The sequence below is a fragment of the Neurospora hispaniola genome (assembly GCF_033458365.1).
Source record: "Neurospora hispaniola strain FGSC 10403 chromosome Unknown B0T23scaffold_1, whole genome shotgun sequence".
NCBI lineage: Eukaryota > Fungi > Ascomycota > Sordariomycetes > Sordariales > Sordariaceae > Neurospora > Neurospora hispaniola.
Genome location: NW_026944406.1, coordinates 2,987,852 through 3,005,128, shown reverse-complemented (window position 1 = coordinate 3,005,128; position 17,277 = coordinate 2,987,852). Strand labels below are relative to the sequence as shown.

Sequence of the window (17,277 nt, the reverse complement as noted above, 5' to 3'; positions counted from 1 at the left end):
GGAGGTGGAGGCCGGGTTCGAATATTAAATAGAGGAATAAATAAAGTATATAAATATAGAATACGAATAGAACCGGGTAGGTTTAATAGTAGGTTTTAAATAATAGGCTAATCGTATCCGTTATTATCTTTATAGTAAAAGATTTAATAGCGGTCTTCTCTATTTAAATTAAATAAAGGATTCTCTAAAAGGATTAGTAATAGGTTTTTTAATAGGATAAGTAAAGGCGTCGGAAACTAATTAAATTTTAAAAAAAGAAAAAAAATAATTTCTAACGTAAGAATAGAGGAAGGAAGAATAGGATTTGGGAGAAATAATAAAAATAACTCTAGTACCGATATAGGAGGCTAATTTAACACTCCCTAATCGATATCTAAAATTAAAATTATAAAAATATTTTAATTATTCTAGATCCTATTAATATCGTTTATATTATTTATATACTTATCTTCGTTTTATCTTTTATCCTACCCCCTTTTTTTTTTCTTTTTCTTAACTAAAGATCTTTATTCCTCTTTTAATTATTTTTCTTCTAATAAAGTACTTATATACTTTTTCAAATTAGAAATTTTTTATTAGTATTCCTCTTTTTATCCTTCTAATATCCCTTTTCTCTTTCTTTTCCTAGGTAAAAGGAACTTCTTTGGTTTTTATTCTTTATTCTTTTCCTTCTTACTACTTTTATTATTAATATTAGTAAAAGGTAATTCCTATTTATATTAATAATATTATTATTAAAGCCTTTCTAATAAGGACTTATAGTAATTAATTATTTCCTTTCAATTTTCTAAAATATAATAATGGTAATAATTATAATCCCGAAAGTCTATTAATAATAATAGTCGATATATTCTACGAAGGAGGAATTCGGAAATAATAATTAGTACCCTTCCCTTCAAAGAATTAATTACAAATTTTCGAGGAAAAGGGTCTAAGGGCTGTCTAATCTTTCTACACTTAGGTAGGAGCTATATATTATTAATTTAAAAATAGTAGTCCTTAAAGGCCTAATGCTAATACTTACCTTAATTATTAATAGATTCTTTTATTACTTATTATTCTCAAATAGTCTTTCAACTAAACTACTATTCAAATAGCCTATTAATCGTTTATTCTTATTATTATTTAAATACTATTAATTAAGTATTTATTCATTTATCGGATTATATAGTCGAACTACTACTATTTAGCAATTTATTTATTATTTATATTTATTTATATTTAATTATTATCGTTTGGATATTTATTTATATATTTTTTTTATTAATTAATTATATTATTATTCGTATTTTAATATTATATCCGAACAATAGTCGGGTAATTACTAATTAATTATATTATTACCGATTATAGTACAGTTATTAATATAATTGTATATTAGCTACTATTAAAAGCCCCGGACTGTAATAAATATCTAATATTAAAAATCTTTATTCTTTTCTAAAATAAGGTTATTCAAACTTTTTTATAACAATTAATTAAATATTATTAATAAATATTAGGTAAACTTCAACGAGAATAGGAAGTTATAAATTCCCTATATTTATTTTAATTAATTTAGTATAGAATTTTAATACCTATTTTATCCTTATTACTAATTTGAAATAGCGAGAAAACTATAATAATAATACCAATACTACTACGACTAGTACAATATATAAGGACTATAGTTCTTAATTATCTAATTAAGTAAAATAGTAAATAATTTTTAAATCTTTTCGGATAATTGAAATAGGAGGTATTAAATTAAATACAATTTATTAGAATTACATATTTATTAAATAGTTTAATATTTAATTTTCGCTAAAAAACGAGGGTAATTATCGGATCTTTCTATATTTTTCTTTTCGAATATAAATAGGGATATAAATAAGTATTTCCTTAAGAAGGATAAAGGATTATTTAATATATTAAATAAATAAAGATAAATAATTAGCGACTATTAAAGATTAATCTTATATATCTAAGAATTACTAAAGAATTAAAAACTAATCATTCAGCTTTTCGAAAGGTTGATGTTCTGTTTATCTCCTATCCTGTTTCCTCATGTTCGATCTCCTTCTTTTTCCATTCTTTTTCCACACTAACTGTCCAGGTTTGCTCAATCTAGAAAGTACTTCCCTAATCCTATATACTTTGAAAATTTTTGAAAAAAATCACTACTGAAAACCAATGCATATATTCCCATGTACCACCCCAAATCAATAGTTAGTTTATATATTACTACTAGCCGTATTAAATTATTTACTATTAAAGAACGTAGTTTATTTAAAGAGGTTGAGGTTGAGTAAGATAATAGCGAGCTTTATAAGTAGCGGTTTAGAACGATATTACTTAGCGAGATCCTATATATATAATAAGGTTATATAAAAAATATTATTAGCGATAATATAATTGTAGGAATAAAGTAGTTAGTTTCTTTATATAATGTTATATATATTATTACTATTTATAATAACCGCCGCGCCCGGGTTATTATATATAATAAGATTATTCCTGGGAAGGATTTTTATAATAGGTATAATAATATTGAGTACAAGACTGTTATAAAGTTATATTTCTACTATACTAATTAGTACTACTATTTTACTATATTATTTAAATTTTAGTTAACCGACCCGCCCGCTAGTAAAATCCCTGCTACCCTATTTTCTCGTAGTAATATACCCTCTATTCCTACCCCCTTTCGTAGTTTAATTAATCCTTTTATTACTTTAACTTTATAAGCGGTCGATACGTTATTATTACGAAGGTTACGGATTCTAGCTGGTATTGAGAAGTTTAAGTGCGTTATAATAAATACTATATTAGTAGAAGTCGAGAAGAATTTAAAGGAGGATTGGTAGTGAGAGGAATATATAGGGGTAAAACTATATAGTACTATATATTAGGAGTTGGTATAGGTATGGGCGTACGGTTTTAGTTATAAGTATAAAAATTATAATAAGGCTATTGAATATTAAATATGCTACGTTATAAATAGGAGTATAATTTATTATAATTTTAATATTAAAGATATAGGTAAGTAGGTATGCGTTATATTGCTGGGGAAGGCTACGGTAGCTAACCCGCTATTTGAGTTAGTACGAAATATGTTAAGTAATAAGGTAGTAGCCGCCTCTAATACTAGCGATAATAGTAATAAACGTAGGGGAGGAGGTGATAGTCTACTAGTTAATATTAATATTATTAATAATATTAATAGTAGTAATAGTAATATTAATATAAAGATTATAAATAGTCTATTGCAAATTATATTAAGGAGGGACGATTTTAGAGGTTTATATTAATTATACCCTCCTCCCCTATATCTACTATACCTGCTATTATATTAGTACTTCCCTCCCTACTTTTAATATCCCTAAGTCTAGCTACCTTATATTGCTAGTGGTTCTATTGCTAATTCGGTAATTGCTAGTAGCTATAATTATAATATAGCGGGCGTTCTCCCCCTACTAGGTAAAGTAGTAATTATTAATTTATATATGTTATTAAAGTATTTTACTACTGTATTTTATAGGTACCCAACTGACTGTAAGACTCTTATTATTAGGTGCGCTAATATTAACCTTCCTCTTATTTTTATAATAATTATAATATTTATTTAGTTACTAGTATTATTATTAATTGTATTACTATTGGTAGTGGGCGAGGAGGACGAGGGTAAGGAGATTAGAAATTCTTTAATAGAAGTTGGAGAATTATTTATACTACGTCCGTTTATACTTTCGACTCTCGGTCTTTATTTATTATTATTACCCCCCGCCTTATTTAATTGGCTGGCTAAAGAGATTATTACCGAGTTTTTTAAAATATTTTATAAGCGTTATTATATTGGATTGTTAATTAAAGTAGTATTAGTATATAGAGTTCTAATTGCTTTGAGGAATGAGTTTTGGAATAAGGAAGCGCTGTCTAATATATTTACGTTTAGAAAGTAGCCGGTAGAGTAGTTTACGAAGCTGGGGTTTAATTATAATTTCTATATAGTATTTAAGGACGGTATTAAAGATTTCCTTAAAATTAAATATATAGTATTAGTAATATAGTTAAATTATAGTAAGTATGCCCTTTAACCCCTATTATTGTAATTTAATTAATTAGTATATACTTTAAACCCGCGATTTAATATTATATTCGAATATAGCGTTATTAGAATTCTCGCTTCTATAGCGGGTAGTACTACTATTAGCGGTCCTAGTAAGCGATAATAATATTATAAGTCGATTTATAATGAAAGAGGGGGGTTTCTAGCATTTTAGTATTATTATATAAATAAATATAATTTCTAGTACTTTTAGTACTTCTGGTACGTTTGGTATTTCTGGTATTTCTAATATTTCTAATATTTTTAGTATATAATTCAATTTAATATATATAAATCTATTTTTCCCTTCTATATTTTTTACCGCTGTTTAAATATAGTACCCGTTTCTCTATACTTAATTAGTTCGTTAGTATATAATTCGTTATATTCTTTCTTAATATTATTAAGTCGATTTATTACTAATTTTGCATTTTTGAAATAGTTATGGATTTATTATATTCTATACCCTATATCCTACGCTAATTGTTTAAAAAATATAATAAAATCGTCGTTTGATATTTTGTTACTGCTCTTATTATAATACACCCTTTTAAATTATTGTTTGAAATTGTTAAAGTATATTTCGATGGGGTTGAATTCGGGAGAGTACGGCGGTAAATATTATAATAGAACCCCCTTCTAATTATATACGTGCTAGAGTTTAGTACGGGGGTATTAACTAGTATTATTTATTATTAAAATACTATTGTAATTAGAAAATAGATTTATTTTAGGGAATAGGCATTTTACTATTTAATTCTAGACTCCGGTTGAGTCTATTATACTTTTAAATACTAATATATTAAATAGCCTATTTATTATAATAGTTGGGAGGAGGTAATACTGTATATTATATACGAATTTATTTAATATTATTATAATAGCATTGCGGGGTGCCTAGTTAATACGATGAGCGCTATCCCTTCGGTTTGTGTTAGGCTCGTTATAGAATACGAATATTTCTATAATAAATAAAGAAATTTTTAATATTTATTCGGCTATTAGTATAGGGGATTATTGTAATATTTTTATATAGAGTTGCTTCTTCTTTTACTTATTTTATTGAAGGTGCCGCTGTACGGTTTTAGTCGAAATGTGTATATTATGTTCGTTAGTTAGAAAGGTACAAATCTTATCGAAGTATAAATTGGGTTTTAAAACGAGGAGGTTTATAATTTCCTTTATAATGTTAATTATAATTAATAAAGTATAGGGAGTAATATAATATATGCTGTACTTTAAGCGCCTATATAAGAAGTTTTCTAGTATTTTAGGAAGTTCGTAATAGTAAAAATACCTTACTAGTATCCGATAGAGTGCGCTTATATTTCTATATACTCCTTATACTTATACTAATAGTCTTAGTAATGTTATTAGGATATTCGTTATTTACTAATATTATCGTTATTAATACCTTCTAACGGGTATTAGGGTAGCGTACTATATCGATAATAGTTTAAAAGATAATGTAAATATTAAAATAGACTATTATATAACGTAGAGCATTAAAATATCGACTTTTTGCACTAGTTTTGGCCAGATTTCGATGTTAAATAATTGAGTTGAGTCGTGTAAAGCGATGTTAAATGGCCAGATTTGTCAAATGCGGTGTGTGTGTGTGTGTACGCACATACACCTCTTGCCAAGACTGCACAGGCGATTGAGTGTGGGAACTCCATTTTCAGCCTCTCGGTTGTGTTGGACGGATGTTGCAATACTGGGTGGCAGGTGGTGCTGATGCTGATCTGCGAGATACCGCACCGCATGCTCGAGAGTTTTGGAGGGGTGTCACATCCAGCGCCTACCTTCAAAGTTTCTCTCCTGTTCGATGCGCAATTCCTCGGTAGGATGATCATTGCCCGAGATGCATGTGTCACACGAGACACAAAAGACATTACATATCCTATTCCACAAGGGAACAGCCGTTCATATTTCCCGAGCTGGGTGCTCCCCGCATCAACAGCCGCTGTACACCATTGCATTGCAACCTCAACTTACCAATGGGTTGGGTTCAACAAAGAATGTATAATGATACCAGAAACAGCAACTCAGCTTCTTCCGAGACAGAAAACCGGTTTGGTTGGCCTCATAAGAAACATCTTTAGTGCTACACACAAAGACAAAGAGGAAGACGACGCTCATCCCAATGCGACACACGGAAATGATATACAAAAAGTCCAGGATCGTTGGCTTGACTGACCCTGACCCAGCCAAAGTATGTCGTTGCTTCTTTACAGTTGTACGCAGCTCTCGATTACGTGGTAACATCATCTCCCGCCCCTTAACGCCAGCGCCATGCATGCCTGGGAGAAAAGCAAGAAATCGCCTCTGACGATTACAATTAAGTGTATGTATTAAGCATGCCCCCCAGCATCCTGTGGAATCGGGGATCGTTGGCTTTTGTCGCCAAGGCTCGCCCAACGATAGTGGCCCGATCGCGGACCGTCAACGCAACATATAAGAAAGGTCTGGTAGACCGCCAAGAATTGAGCTGACCGTGACTTCGTCCTCTGTTGGCTCGCCCTGTTGTAGATCGCCGGTTGCCTGTGTTGGTGTCATTTGGCGGGCGATGGGTGACGATACCGCCGGTGAAATCGTGCCTTTTGCGGCAATGGGACTGCTGTTTCGAGTCATGGAAGAGTGCGGCGCGATGACTGACGAGGCGGAGGAGATGGGTGTAGTCACTCGTGATAAGTCGAAGGAATGGGTCGAAGAGCCAGGAGCCGTTGGGGTGAAAGAGGCGGCAATCATGGAGGATGGACGGCTTGGCGTTACTGAGGACTTCGTGGGACCGGTTTGTTGCTGGGACGGGGACTCGAAAAAGGAAAAGTCTGCTGATGCCCAAGGATCCGCTGCCGAAGATGTAACTGGGACGGTGGTATCATTTCCCGAGTTAGACGTGAGCGTGAGTGAGACTGGGACGTGGTCCGACTGGGACATGTACTCGGCTGTTGTTGTTCCTGGGGTTGGGCCACGAGTTGGAGTCAATGTTGACACCGGTGAGTTGAAATCGGGGAAGCCGCCCACGGTTGCTTTCATCACCGATGGCGAAGAGACCATCTCTCCCCAGTCGTCATCATTATCCTCAGCGGCTGCCGTTGCGCTGATTGACGACATCCCGAGGTCTATTGGAGTCACTTTGAAAGGACCCTGAGCTGGTTGAGATGGTGTTAATGGTAGAGACGCGGTCAGAGGAGGTTTCCCAGCTGAAGCTGAGAAATCGCTACTCCAGCTGAATGTGGCAGCTGGCGGTAGCTGAAGACTCGCTGGTCGATGTGGCTGGATTTTGAGAGAGTTGACCGCAGTGCTGCCCAAGGGTGAATGATCCACAAGGCCAAATGCACTTGGCGGCTGGAGCGGTTGAACGGAGGACGGCCTGGTAGGCACAGTCCTCTTTCCAAAAATCGCATCAAGTGTAACTGGCTCTGCAGAAGAATCCCATCCAAACATGTTCTTTTGCGTCTTGGATATGCCTCCACCCAGGGAAACACGGCCTGCGATGGAGTCTTCCTCCATCCATCGGCGGACAGTCTGAAGCGTCTCCTGGCATACAGTTGACGTCGGCCATGCCACCCTTCTGTAATTTTCGTCGTCTCCTGCGTTGTGTTTTCGTGATGAGCCGAAACGAGATATGCGGTACCAGGCCTTGCGTTCTGAGATGCTGTTAAAGCTATCGGTAATGATATGGTCCGAGACATCGGCGTATGGGAACAGGGGCTTCATGTTGGTGGACGTTTCAAACATTTTGTCTACGTTTGACAAGTCGATATCAAAATTCAGGGCGCCGAACTTGGCTGCCAACTCGTTCATATGGCCTAGATGACTGCTCATCGACTGCGTTGGGGACGTTGTGGGGGAAGATCCGTGCTGCGAAGAAGGTTTTTGAACCTCTGATGGTGTTGAGGGTGGCTCTGGTGTTTGAGAATTTGGTGGCTCTTTAACCTGGGCATCTTCAAAATCACCAAAATCTGACGCCTCCCCCGAGACGTCGTGATGATGAGGGCTCAGTGAGCTTTTGCTTTCTGCGCGTCGTAGAACCGGAGGCCCCTGGCTCATCACTTGTGCTCTTTCATCAAACTCTTCCACCGGTTTCTGCACAATACTGAAGGATTTTCGTGCGAGGCGTGGTCTCGCATGGGAGTCGTCGTCGATGGAGGTGATGGGCGAATCTTGCCGTTCGTCCCCATGATCGGTATCGTCACCAGAAGGGGAGGTTGAACGGGTCGGTAGACTATTGACAGTCGATCCCACGCTGATTCGTAATGAAACTTTCTGGACAATTTCCGCCTCTGTCTCTGCCTTTGCCCCAGTCGGCTCGCTCTGTCTTTCTTCGCATGCCCCATCCTTGGAGGCATCCTTCTCTTCGTCCGCCCAATCGGGGTTTAGCTCAGATAGTTTCCCTTTGTCGACATCGTCTTCTTCTTCGGCAATAGACTGGGGAAGGTTGATCACCAAGCGCGGAGTGATGTTGTCGTCGTTGTGCGGCGTATGGGAGTGTTCAGCGGCCCATGGATCAGGGGACGGCTGTCGAAGTACGGGGGCGATAGGCGAGTTCGAAGATGCGATAGTGTCTGGCCAGGCGATCGGATTCGATTTGGCGAACTCTTCGTCTCGGATAGATGCAGCAATACTCGGGCTGCGCGACCTAAAGCCGTTGTCCCGCGAAGGTGCGATCAAGCTCGGACTCCGAGACCTCCAGCTATTCTCCCTCGACGGTGCGACAAGGCTAGGACTGCGAGACCTGAAGCCATTGTCTCGGGACGGTGCCGCGAGACTTGGGCTCCGAGACCGCCATCCACCCATCCATCCTGACTGAGCAGTCGTCGTCTGTGTTGTTAATCCATCTGGGGCGGCCCAGCCTCCGAACCCATCTTCAGCGTCTGCCCACGGCGAAGGGGCCGTGATGGCGGGTAATCGCGGCGAGTTGCTGGCGGACAGCAAGGCTCGTTTGGGTGGCTCGAGGTCGGATCTTCTTCTCGTCAAACTATGTCCGAGGTCTGTTGATGCGTCTGCGGTAGCCCATGGCGAACCCCATGGATCGTCCATTCTGCTGTGACTATAAGGACCCAAAGACCTCTACTATGGCCCCAACGATCATGTTGCGCGAATCGGGTGTGGACTAGATGCAGCTAAGCATGTCGTGTATCCAATGTGTTTCGATGTGTAATTGGCAAAAGGCGTCGTCTGGCGTGTCCCTGCGATCCAATTGAGTCCGGCCGTGATCGAGAACTCAAAAGGCGGGAGTGGTTGTGGACTGGCGAAATGGATGTTGAAAGCTTCCATGGGTTCAATCAATGCCTGGATGCCAAATGCACATGTCAGGGGGCCCAGACATCGGTCTGGTCTGCATCATGTTTATTTGGGAGTAGTGGCTTTTGGGCCGGGGTATCCGTAGCCGTTAAGAGGGCCACTGCTACAATTTATACCATCGAACCAAAATCCCTGCTCCAGGTTCCTGCTGCTGAAAACTTGGCTTGGCTGGGCAGACGGGAAGACCAGTGGGGGCCCCACCTGCTGATAAAGCACAGGCCGATTCGAGGCCGATTCAGGTGCATTCATCGCCCTTCTCCAACTTTCAGAAGGCGAAGATTCATCAGCAGCTTTACTATTTTTTGACAATGACATCGCTCAACCCCAAACCGATTCACAAATTCCATATCAATCAAAACTCCAGCAGCTTAACTGAAGGTTGAGAGGACGTATCACGGGTCTTGGACACAAAAACAGTCAAAATGTCTCTTGCCAAAGTCAAGCATATTGTCCTGGTATGCATCCCCGGTCATCCGTGGTTTTTCTACAGGCTGTACCCTATCATCACCAAAAACATGTCATTGCTGATCCGAACACACAGGTCCTTTCAGGTAAAGGAGGTGTTGGGAAATCATCTGTTACAACTCAGCTTGCTCTTTCTCTTTCGCTTGCGGGCCATTCGGTTGGAGTGCTGGACGTAGACCTCACAGGCCCCTCGATTCCGCGCATGTTCGGCATCGAAGATGCCAAAGTAACACAAGCGCCTGGTGGCTGGCTGCCTATCACCGTTCACGAAGCTGACCCATCTGCCGGCGTCGGATCCCTTCGCGTCATGAGCCTCGGTTTCCTTCTTCCCAAGCGGGGTGACGCCGTTGTCTGGCGTGGACCAAAGAAGACCGCCATGGTTCGTCAATTCTTGTCCGACGTGTTCTGGGACGAGACCGACTATCTCCTCATCGACACGCCTCCCGGTACCAGCGACGAGCACATTTCCTTGGCAGAGAATCTGCTGCAAAAGGCACGACCAGGCCAACTTGCTGGAGCCGTTGTGGTCACTACGCCTCAGGCCGTGGCAACTGCAGACGTCAGGAAGGAGCTGAACTTTTGCACCAAAACCAACATCCGAGTCCTCGGTGTTGTGGAGAACATGTGTGGCTTTGTTTGCCCCAACTGCAGCGAGTGCACAAACATTTTCATGAGTGGTGGTGGAGAGGTTATGGCGAATGACTTTGGCGTTCGTTTCCTTGGCCGTGTTCCGATCGACCCTCAGTTTCTCGTTCTCATCGAGACAGGCAAGAGACCAACGTACCCAGCAGGCACCACGGTCGACGGAAAAGATATCTCGACTCCTGCTGGAGCTAGCACAAGTGAAGAGGAGGAAGTCAAAGATGGCTCGCGTCTGGTGCACAAGTACAAGGATTGCTCCCTTGCACCTATCTTCAGCAAAATCACGGCCGATGTGATATCTGCTGTACAACAATGAATGGGATCTCTTCTCAGCCAAGGAGAACGACCAAAAGCCGAATTCTCTTCCGAAGACTTTCTCTCATCACCCTCCATCCAGGCTGGATCCTCTCCCGGTACCGATTCGCCGGACGAACGACTTGGTTTCGGCAGGAGCTCCATCACTGATGTATGCACGCGGGTCCAAACTTGGGTTTGCGCAACATAAGCATGCGCCAGTGGTTCATATGTACAACTACAAGCGACTGTCGCGACCCGATGGACAAAGTGCGGGTGCCGTGGGAAAGATGGCCCAAAACCAACTCACATTGCCCGAATTGGCACTTTCTTCGACAATCATTCCAGAAGCGAGACGACCACAAGGATATTTCTCGTCAGCAGCTGAGACCTCCTTCATCAAAACCAACGTAACAACATCCTTGCTGTCTCGGCTCTGGGATAAAGACAAAGGACTTGAATCGTCGCAGAGGATCAGGGTCCTTACTACACCCTTATTTTCCGCCTTTTCCGCCTACGGACCTTCTGCGGCGCCTTTTTGAAGACATGGATTGTGGATAAGGGATCATGGCTTTAAATTGGTTGATTTGAAGCCCAAAACAGTAGTCCTGATGATGAACAGCTCGCTGGGATAAGCTGGTCACAAGCTGTTACAAGACGTCAACATCTTCATAAATGGACTATTTTAAAGATGAAATGATGCATTGTACCGTCGTGGTCAATAGTGGTCCTGGAACTCAACAAATCCATGCGAATCGAGCAGGATGACGGCTATGAATTTGGCGGATTTCAGTGATTAATCCCGCGATTGTGGGCTTCTCCCCGCGTGACCTTGAATGCCCTCATATCGACACTTGGTTTCCACTTGTTCCTTTCCATGGTCGTAGATACCTCAAAGACTAACATTTAGTTCAATGATTTCAAGAACTAGACATACATGTCATGGTGCTTGGACACGGTTCAGTTTCTGAACAGGATTTCATTGAGACGTGCCCTGTAAGTATTGTCTCACATTTTGACGTTCATGGAATTAGTCACGATGATGATTTGTCAAAATTGCCTTTTGGGTTGAATTGTGCCTGATGAGGCCAGTCACAGGCCTAGGTAATCCGAATCAACTGTTAGGTGTTCCTGTTGGTGGAGGTGAGGTACCAGTAGAACGTTGAATCCCAATGCAGCTTGCAAGTTAGTGCTATACTGGTCTCTCGCATATTGTAGTCTAACAGCAGAAACTCGGGCTGAATCTTGCAGCGCCGGGGACATGGTCGATCTTGGGTCGCAGTGGGCTTTGCTCCTGCTGGAATTCCCACTTGCCCCCCGCCAAACAGGGCCGGCAGGGGCCAAACCTCCAGCAAAAACCCAATCCCACTTTTTTTTCCGGCCTCCTGTCCATAAAATTTCAAAATCTCTCATCAGGCGCGTTGCAACCCCTCCTCTTGAACCTTTCAAACTGTTTGGTCAATCTTCACTCAGACCTTTGACGACGATCTTCCCTCTCGTGAGACCTCCATTTGCTGCCCGTTTCTCGGACCGCGCATCAACCGCTACATTGTGAGTCTGTTCTCGAGCAATTCGATCCCGACACGCCTTTCGTCCCAACTCGAGTCGTCGCAACATCCCTCCCCCTCCTCTGCTTTGCGCCCGCGGCCAATCCGCTCCACCACCGGTCTCTACGGGAGAGCAACTCTTGTCAAACGGCTTGATTCCCATTCAAGATACACATGCTCGAACAGTAACCCGAATCTCGGCCTGCCTTGCCCGTACAGTTCCTCAATACTGTCTTGGGCTTCCCGTCGCCTCTCACTCCCATCTCTGCCGCCGCCCCATGAGCTCGGTCGACCTTCTTCGCTTCCTGTCCAAGCCTGCAAAGTGCGGTTCTTGTTCTCCCGAACTACTTCCGTTTAACTAACCCTCTCTCTGCTAGGCCTAGATAATCTCCTTCTCAAACATCCCCATAACCAACACCTCGGAGCCTGCCCGCGTCCCTTGAACCGGTTCTCTCGGCCTTCCTACTCCGCCCGATATCGCCTATAGGTATCGGTTGTGTCGCGACCACGGCGAACTCGACGACAAAGCCCACCATTCTGCTCTCACGGTTCTATCTCCTTCCGCTTCGCACTCGACCTCCCTAACGTCTACTTCGTGAGACGTTCAGCTACCTTCATCCACCCACTGCTGCTGGCGAAGCCAGCCTCTTAAAGGACACCACAATCCTGTGGGCCTACTCTCTCAGAAGAACGCCATCAAAGTTCATCTGAGCGGCAGCTAGTGTCCCGCGGACGCTTCGTTTTAGAAGACACACTGTCAACAACCCCCTCAAACCGACTCAAAATGTCTGGCCTCGGAGTTCCCGCCATTCCCGCCAACTACACCTTCTCCCCTTCCGAGGGCACTCCTTACCTTACCATCAACCACGATGTCGCTGCCGATCTCGACTCCACCAATGCCTTTGAAGGCCCCGAGAAGCTCCTGGAGGTCTGGTTTGCGCCCAGCGCCAAGGCTCTCCCTGCCGGTGTCAAGGAGGGTGGCCTGAAGGCCGTCAATCCTGACTGCTGGACCCCGATGCTTGATTTGGTCCACTGCAAGGTCCTGTCCATCATCAACTCCGAGAACGTGGACTCATACCTTCTCTCTGAATCCAGCATGTTTGTGTTCCCCCACAAGATCATCCTCAAGACATGCGGTACCACCACTCTGCTGCTTGGTCTGGACTTGATGTTGCGCATCGCCGCCGTCGAGGCTGGATTTCCTTTCCATAACGTGGCTTCGTTGGAGGACCCCAAGGTTGCCGCTACTCCTCTGCGCGTGTTCTATAGCCGTAAGAACTTTTTGTTTCCCCAGAAGCAGCGTGGGCCCCACAAGAGCTGGAGAGATGAGGTTACCTTCTTGGATAACATGTTCGAGAACGGAAGTGCCTACATGGTTGGCAAGATGAACGGTGACCATTGGTACCTTTACATTACATCCCCCACCAGCTCCCTGACTCCTCCACGCACCCCCACTTCCAGCCGCGGTGTCAGCCCTAGTCGTAGGTCCAAGATTCCTACCGGTATTGTGGCTCCCTTTGGAGGTGTGATCGAAAACAACGCGGACGAGACTTTGGAGATCCTGATGACCGACCTGGATCCCGAGAACGCCAAGAAATTCTACCTTGAAGAAGCGACCGCGATCGCCAAGGAGAAGCTCTTTTCCAAATCTGAGGCGAACGGAGATGCCTCTTTTGACGTCTTCAGCAGCTCCGGAGACTGCGATGCTGATGGCCAGGCTGTTCTTCCCGAAGCCCTTACCACCGAGGGTCACGCCTTGGGTACTGTCGTGTCGGAAGCATGCGGTCTTTCCGCCGTGTATCCCACCTCCACCTATCCTGATGCTCGCATCGATGCGTACCAGTTCTCCCCTTGTGGCTTTTCCGCCAACGGTGTTGTACCAGCTGTCGCGGGCGCCGACGGCACTATTCCCAAGGCCGGCCACTACTTCACGGTTCATGTCACCCCTGAGCCCCAGTGCTCTTTTGCCTCCTTTGAAACTAACGTTCCCGGAGGCCAGAACGGACGCCAGACAGCTGAAGTTATTGAGCAGGTCGTTAACATCTTCCGCCCTGGACGTTTCAGTGTGACTTTGTTCGAGGCCAAGGGCGCATTGGCCACCACACCTGGCGAGGATGCTGATGATTCCCGTCGCAACTGGGGCGCTGCTGCTAAGCAGCGTATGGAGCGCATCAACGGATATCGTCGCGTTGACCGCATTGTTCACGATTTCGAGGATTACGACCTCGTGTTCCGCTACTACGAGCGCGAAGACTGGGTTGGAGGTGGAGGAGCTAGAATGGGCGAGGAGTTTTAAAGTGGTTCCAAGCGCCTGGATGAATTGAATTGATACCATCAAATTTCCCATTTCTTGTCATATCCGCATACATTCCCTCACTATCATCAGCGATACCCTTACCTACGATTCTGCCTGCTGCTCTGTATTTGCTGCGGCCCTGTGCCCTGTAAAGATGTCGCTTCCCTTCTACTTTTTTTCCGGATTGATCATGGTCATCCATCTGTCATCAATCTCATCACTGCAATTCTCCTCCATTGCCTATCGTCATTCATAGCTTGTTTTGTTCTTGCCGATGAGTAGCATGGACATAGATGACTCGACCGCCTGCGTTACTGTCATGATGGCCTTGGCTGAGACCTACACCCAGAATTCGCATTCCAATTCCTGATCTACGCCCCATTGAAGAATGTCTTTTCTTCAATCCGGCACAGGCGCTGCAACATTCATCAGCTGCCATCCAGCAGTATGGGAATCACGGAACACACTATCACGTAGCGGCATGGTGGCCTTCCCGCCACAAGTCTAGCGCAGGCATGTGAGTCCCTGACTACACAACGCCAACCTCTGCGTTGGGGCCACCACATCAGCAAATAACTTATTTCTCCCTTAACAAGTTGATTTCTCTCTTGACCTGCGTACCTCTCTCTCCAACTGGATAACGTCAGAACGGCCAATCCGGGAAGTTGCCGACGACGACGACAACAGGTATCGCTGGCGATATCAACGAGATTATCTTGAGCTACTGCACCTCTGGATCTTGAGCAGTGATCGCTCGCAACGCGTACGATATGGATCAACAACCGGTTTCTGACGCTGCGAGCAGCGTCGAAAAGCAGCAACTTCCAACACCACCACCGCCAGAGCCGCGATTTGGAGGATGGATGCCGACAGTCGCTCTTACGGGACTGGTTATCGCATTTCTTGTATCAACATCTGGAATCGTCGTGTCGATCCTCTACTTGGCCAAGAAGATTGCGGCAAACGAGAATGCAATGCTGGGCATCGCGCAAAGTCTTATGCTGTTTGCTGTAGGTTTCCCTTGGTTTCCCTTCCCCCTCTCTATTCTACCCTCGTCTTTATGCTTACAAGTTTCCAGTCAATTCTTTCTATGGCTTACATCGGTTACCATATTCGAGCCACCCGGGCTGGCAACACCCTCTACGGTGTTCTGGATACACAGGGCCGCAAAACCCTACACCCCGTTCATGCCCGGACAAGGATGCTGATAATATCTGCCACCTCCGTCTGGGTGCTTACAATCATACTCCTCGCCGTTGGGATATACTTTGGCGGAGGAGGAAGCAAGACTGTTCTGCTTAATATGGACCTATTTGCTTCCATTATGGCCAGTCTCGCCCTCAGTATCGAATGCTACGTCGTCTTCAGGGTAGATCCTCCCTTTCTGCTGCCGTGGCTATCACCGTGGGATGCGAGGATCAGGCCTCGTGGGTTTGATTTTGAAGAGAACTCGAGATCCATAAAGGTAGTACCGATGGACAAATTTGCTAGGGGTTTCGACGCTTCTATCGTTGACCGCGAGTCCTCGCCTACGGAAAGGACCAGGTCTAAGACTCCCACTCACATATCTCCACCATCTAGCCCGACGCCTTCGAGACCTGGGGGGCCGCGACCGATGATGCCAGCGAAATCGGATAGTATCCTGAGCGGCTCAACGCTTCATGGCGGTCATAGTGTTGATGGCGCATCCGGATCAGGTCATACCCTCCCAAAGCCGCCATTGGCGACTTACCAGAACATTGAACCACAACGCATAATGCCAACGGCTCCTGTCCCTCAAACATCAAATCACAACTACTCCAATTCTTCCGAGACCTTCACCAATGTCCCACTATCTCCCACCCCCTATCTCGCGCAGAGTCCTCAGCCTTGGAATCCACAGCCGGCCCTGACACAAAGACCATCGACAATGGCCAGCCCACAAGTACCGTGCCCCCCTCCTCCACAGGCTCCTAACATGTCTTATGCGGAAGCGCAACAGCAGCAACAGCAGCAGCAACAAGGCCATTATTACCTACAATACCCGCAGCATCCTCATCAATATCAACCTTACAACCCTCCGCAATCTCATTACGGCCCGCATCCGCAAGTTCAGCACGTACCCGTCCAACAGCCACCTTACTACCAACATCAATACCAGTATCACCCAAGTCAGTCATCAACACAATGGGCGTATCCTCAGCAACCAACTGCCGTTTATGGGACGCCAGGACCAGGGAATGTCTCGCCCATGTCGTCGACCACAGATTACCGGGATGCAAACAGTGAACCGGTGTCGCCGTTAACCCGACAGAACAGTGGGATGGGCGCGCAAGTGAGGAGCATGCCGGGAACGTTTCGGGACGGGAGTTAGCGCAAGTGAGGGAGATGGGAAGAGGCTAGCGAGAATGGATCGGCGCGCCCGGTGCGCGTCAGGCCCAGGATGGGAAAAAGGAACTTGGAAAGCATGGTTTTTTAAAGGTTGCGAAGAGGACAATTCCTCTGCGCGACATATTATTTAGGACCGCCATGACGAGGGAATGAAATAAGACGGGAAGTAATCGAAGCGGAGATTGTTAATTGGCTTACATAAAGCATCCATAAGAATCAAATATGGTGCGTATCACCTTGAACTCACTACTCGTCTGGGCTAGAAA

At 44.0% G+C, this 17,277-nt stretch overlaps 5 protein-coding genes across 5 annotated transcripts; 4 read left to right on the top strand and 1 right to left on the bottom strand.

Annotated features, from left to right (window-relative positions):
- Positions 1-2,172: 2,172 nt before the first annotated feature.
- B0T23DRAFT_392059 (uncharacterized protein) lies at positions 2,173-4,446 on the top strand (the record flags this gene model as incomplete). The annotated part of the gene is made up of 17 exons (XM_062837987.1): positions 2,173-2,207; positions 2,264-2,287; positions 2,384-2,396; positions 2,610-2,628; positions 2,728-2,785; positions 2,892-2,903; positions 3,016-3,021; positions 3,206-3,213; positions 3,439-3,459; positions 3,521-3,534; positions 3,609-3,614; positions 3,646-3,663; positions 3,991-4,002; positions 4,050-4,063; positions 4,148-4,200; positions 4,302-4,309; positions 4,426-4,446. 17 exons carry the CDS (start codon positions 2,173-2,175, stop codon positions 4,444-4,446), a joined length of 342 nt encoding a protein of 113 aa, XP_062697090.1.
- A 1,963-nt stretch (positions 4,447-6,409) lies between these two features.
- B0T23DRAFT_17642 (uncharacterized protein) lies at positions 6,410-9,241 on the bottom strand. Its single transcript, XM_062833005.1, has one exon. It carries the CDS (start codon positions 9,131-9,133, stop codon positions 6,533-6,535), a length of 2,601 nt encoding a protein of 866 aa, XP_062697089.1. The 5' UTR covers positions 9,134-9,241; the 3' UTR covers positions 6,410-6,532.
- Positions 9,242-9,819: 578 nt separating this feature from the next.
- Positions 9,820-10,820, top strand: B0T23DRAFT_401057 (P-loop containing nucleoside triphosphate hydrolase protein; the record flags this gene model as incomplete). The annotated part of the gene is made up of 2 exons (XM_062838549.1): positions 9,820-9,852; positions 9,939-10,820. The coding sequence occupies 2 exons, from the start codon at positions 9,820-9,822 to the stop codon at positions 10,818-10,820; spliced, it is 915 nt and encodes a 304-aa protein (XP_062697088.1).
- Positions 10,821-12,718: 1,898 nt separating this feature from the next.
- Positions 12,719-14,766, top strand: B0T23DRAFT_17590 (S-adenosylmethionine decarboxylase). Its single transcript, XM_062832994.1, has one exon. The coding sequence runs from the start codon at positions 13,130-13,132 to the stop codon at positions 14,639-14,641; it is 1,512 nt and encodes a 503-aa protein (XP_062697087.1). The 5' UTR covers positions 12,719-13,129; the 3' UTR covers positions 14,642-14,766.
- A 645-nt stretch (positions 14,767-15,411) lies between these two features.
- Positions 15,412-16,994, top strand: B0T23DRAFT_392055 (uncharacterized protein; the record flags this gene model as incomplete). Its single annotated transcript, XM_062837986.1, has 2 exons — positions 15,412-15,651; positions 15,720-16,994. 2 exons carry the CDS (start codon positions 15,412-15,414, stop codon positions 16,992-16,994), a joined length of 1,515 nt encoding a protein of 504 aa, XP_062697086.1.
- Between the last annotated feature and the right edge of the window lie 283 nt (positions 16,995-17,277).

Bases quoted from the DNA above. Each gene is read 5' to 3' on its own strand.
- B0T23DRAFT_17642 (XM_062833005.1), bottom strand. From the start codon at position 9,133: ATGGACGATCCATGGGGTTCGCCATGGGCTACCGCAGACGCATCAACA.
- B0T23DRAFT_17590 (XM_062832994.1), top strand. From the start codon at position 13,130: ATGTCTGGCCTCGGAGTTCCCGCCATTCCCGCCAACTACACCTTCTCC.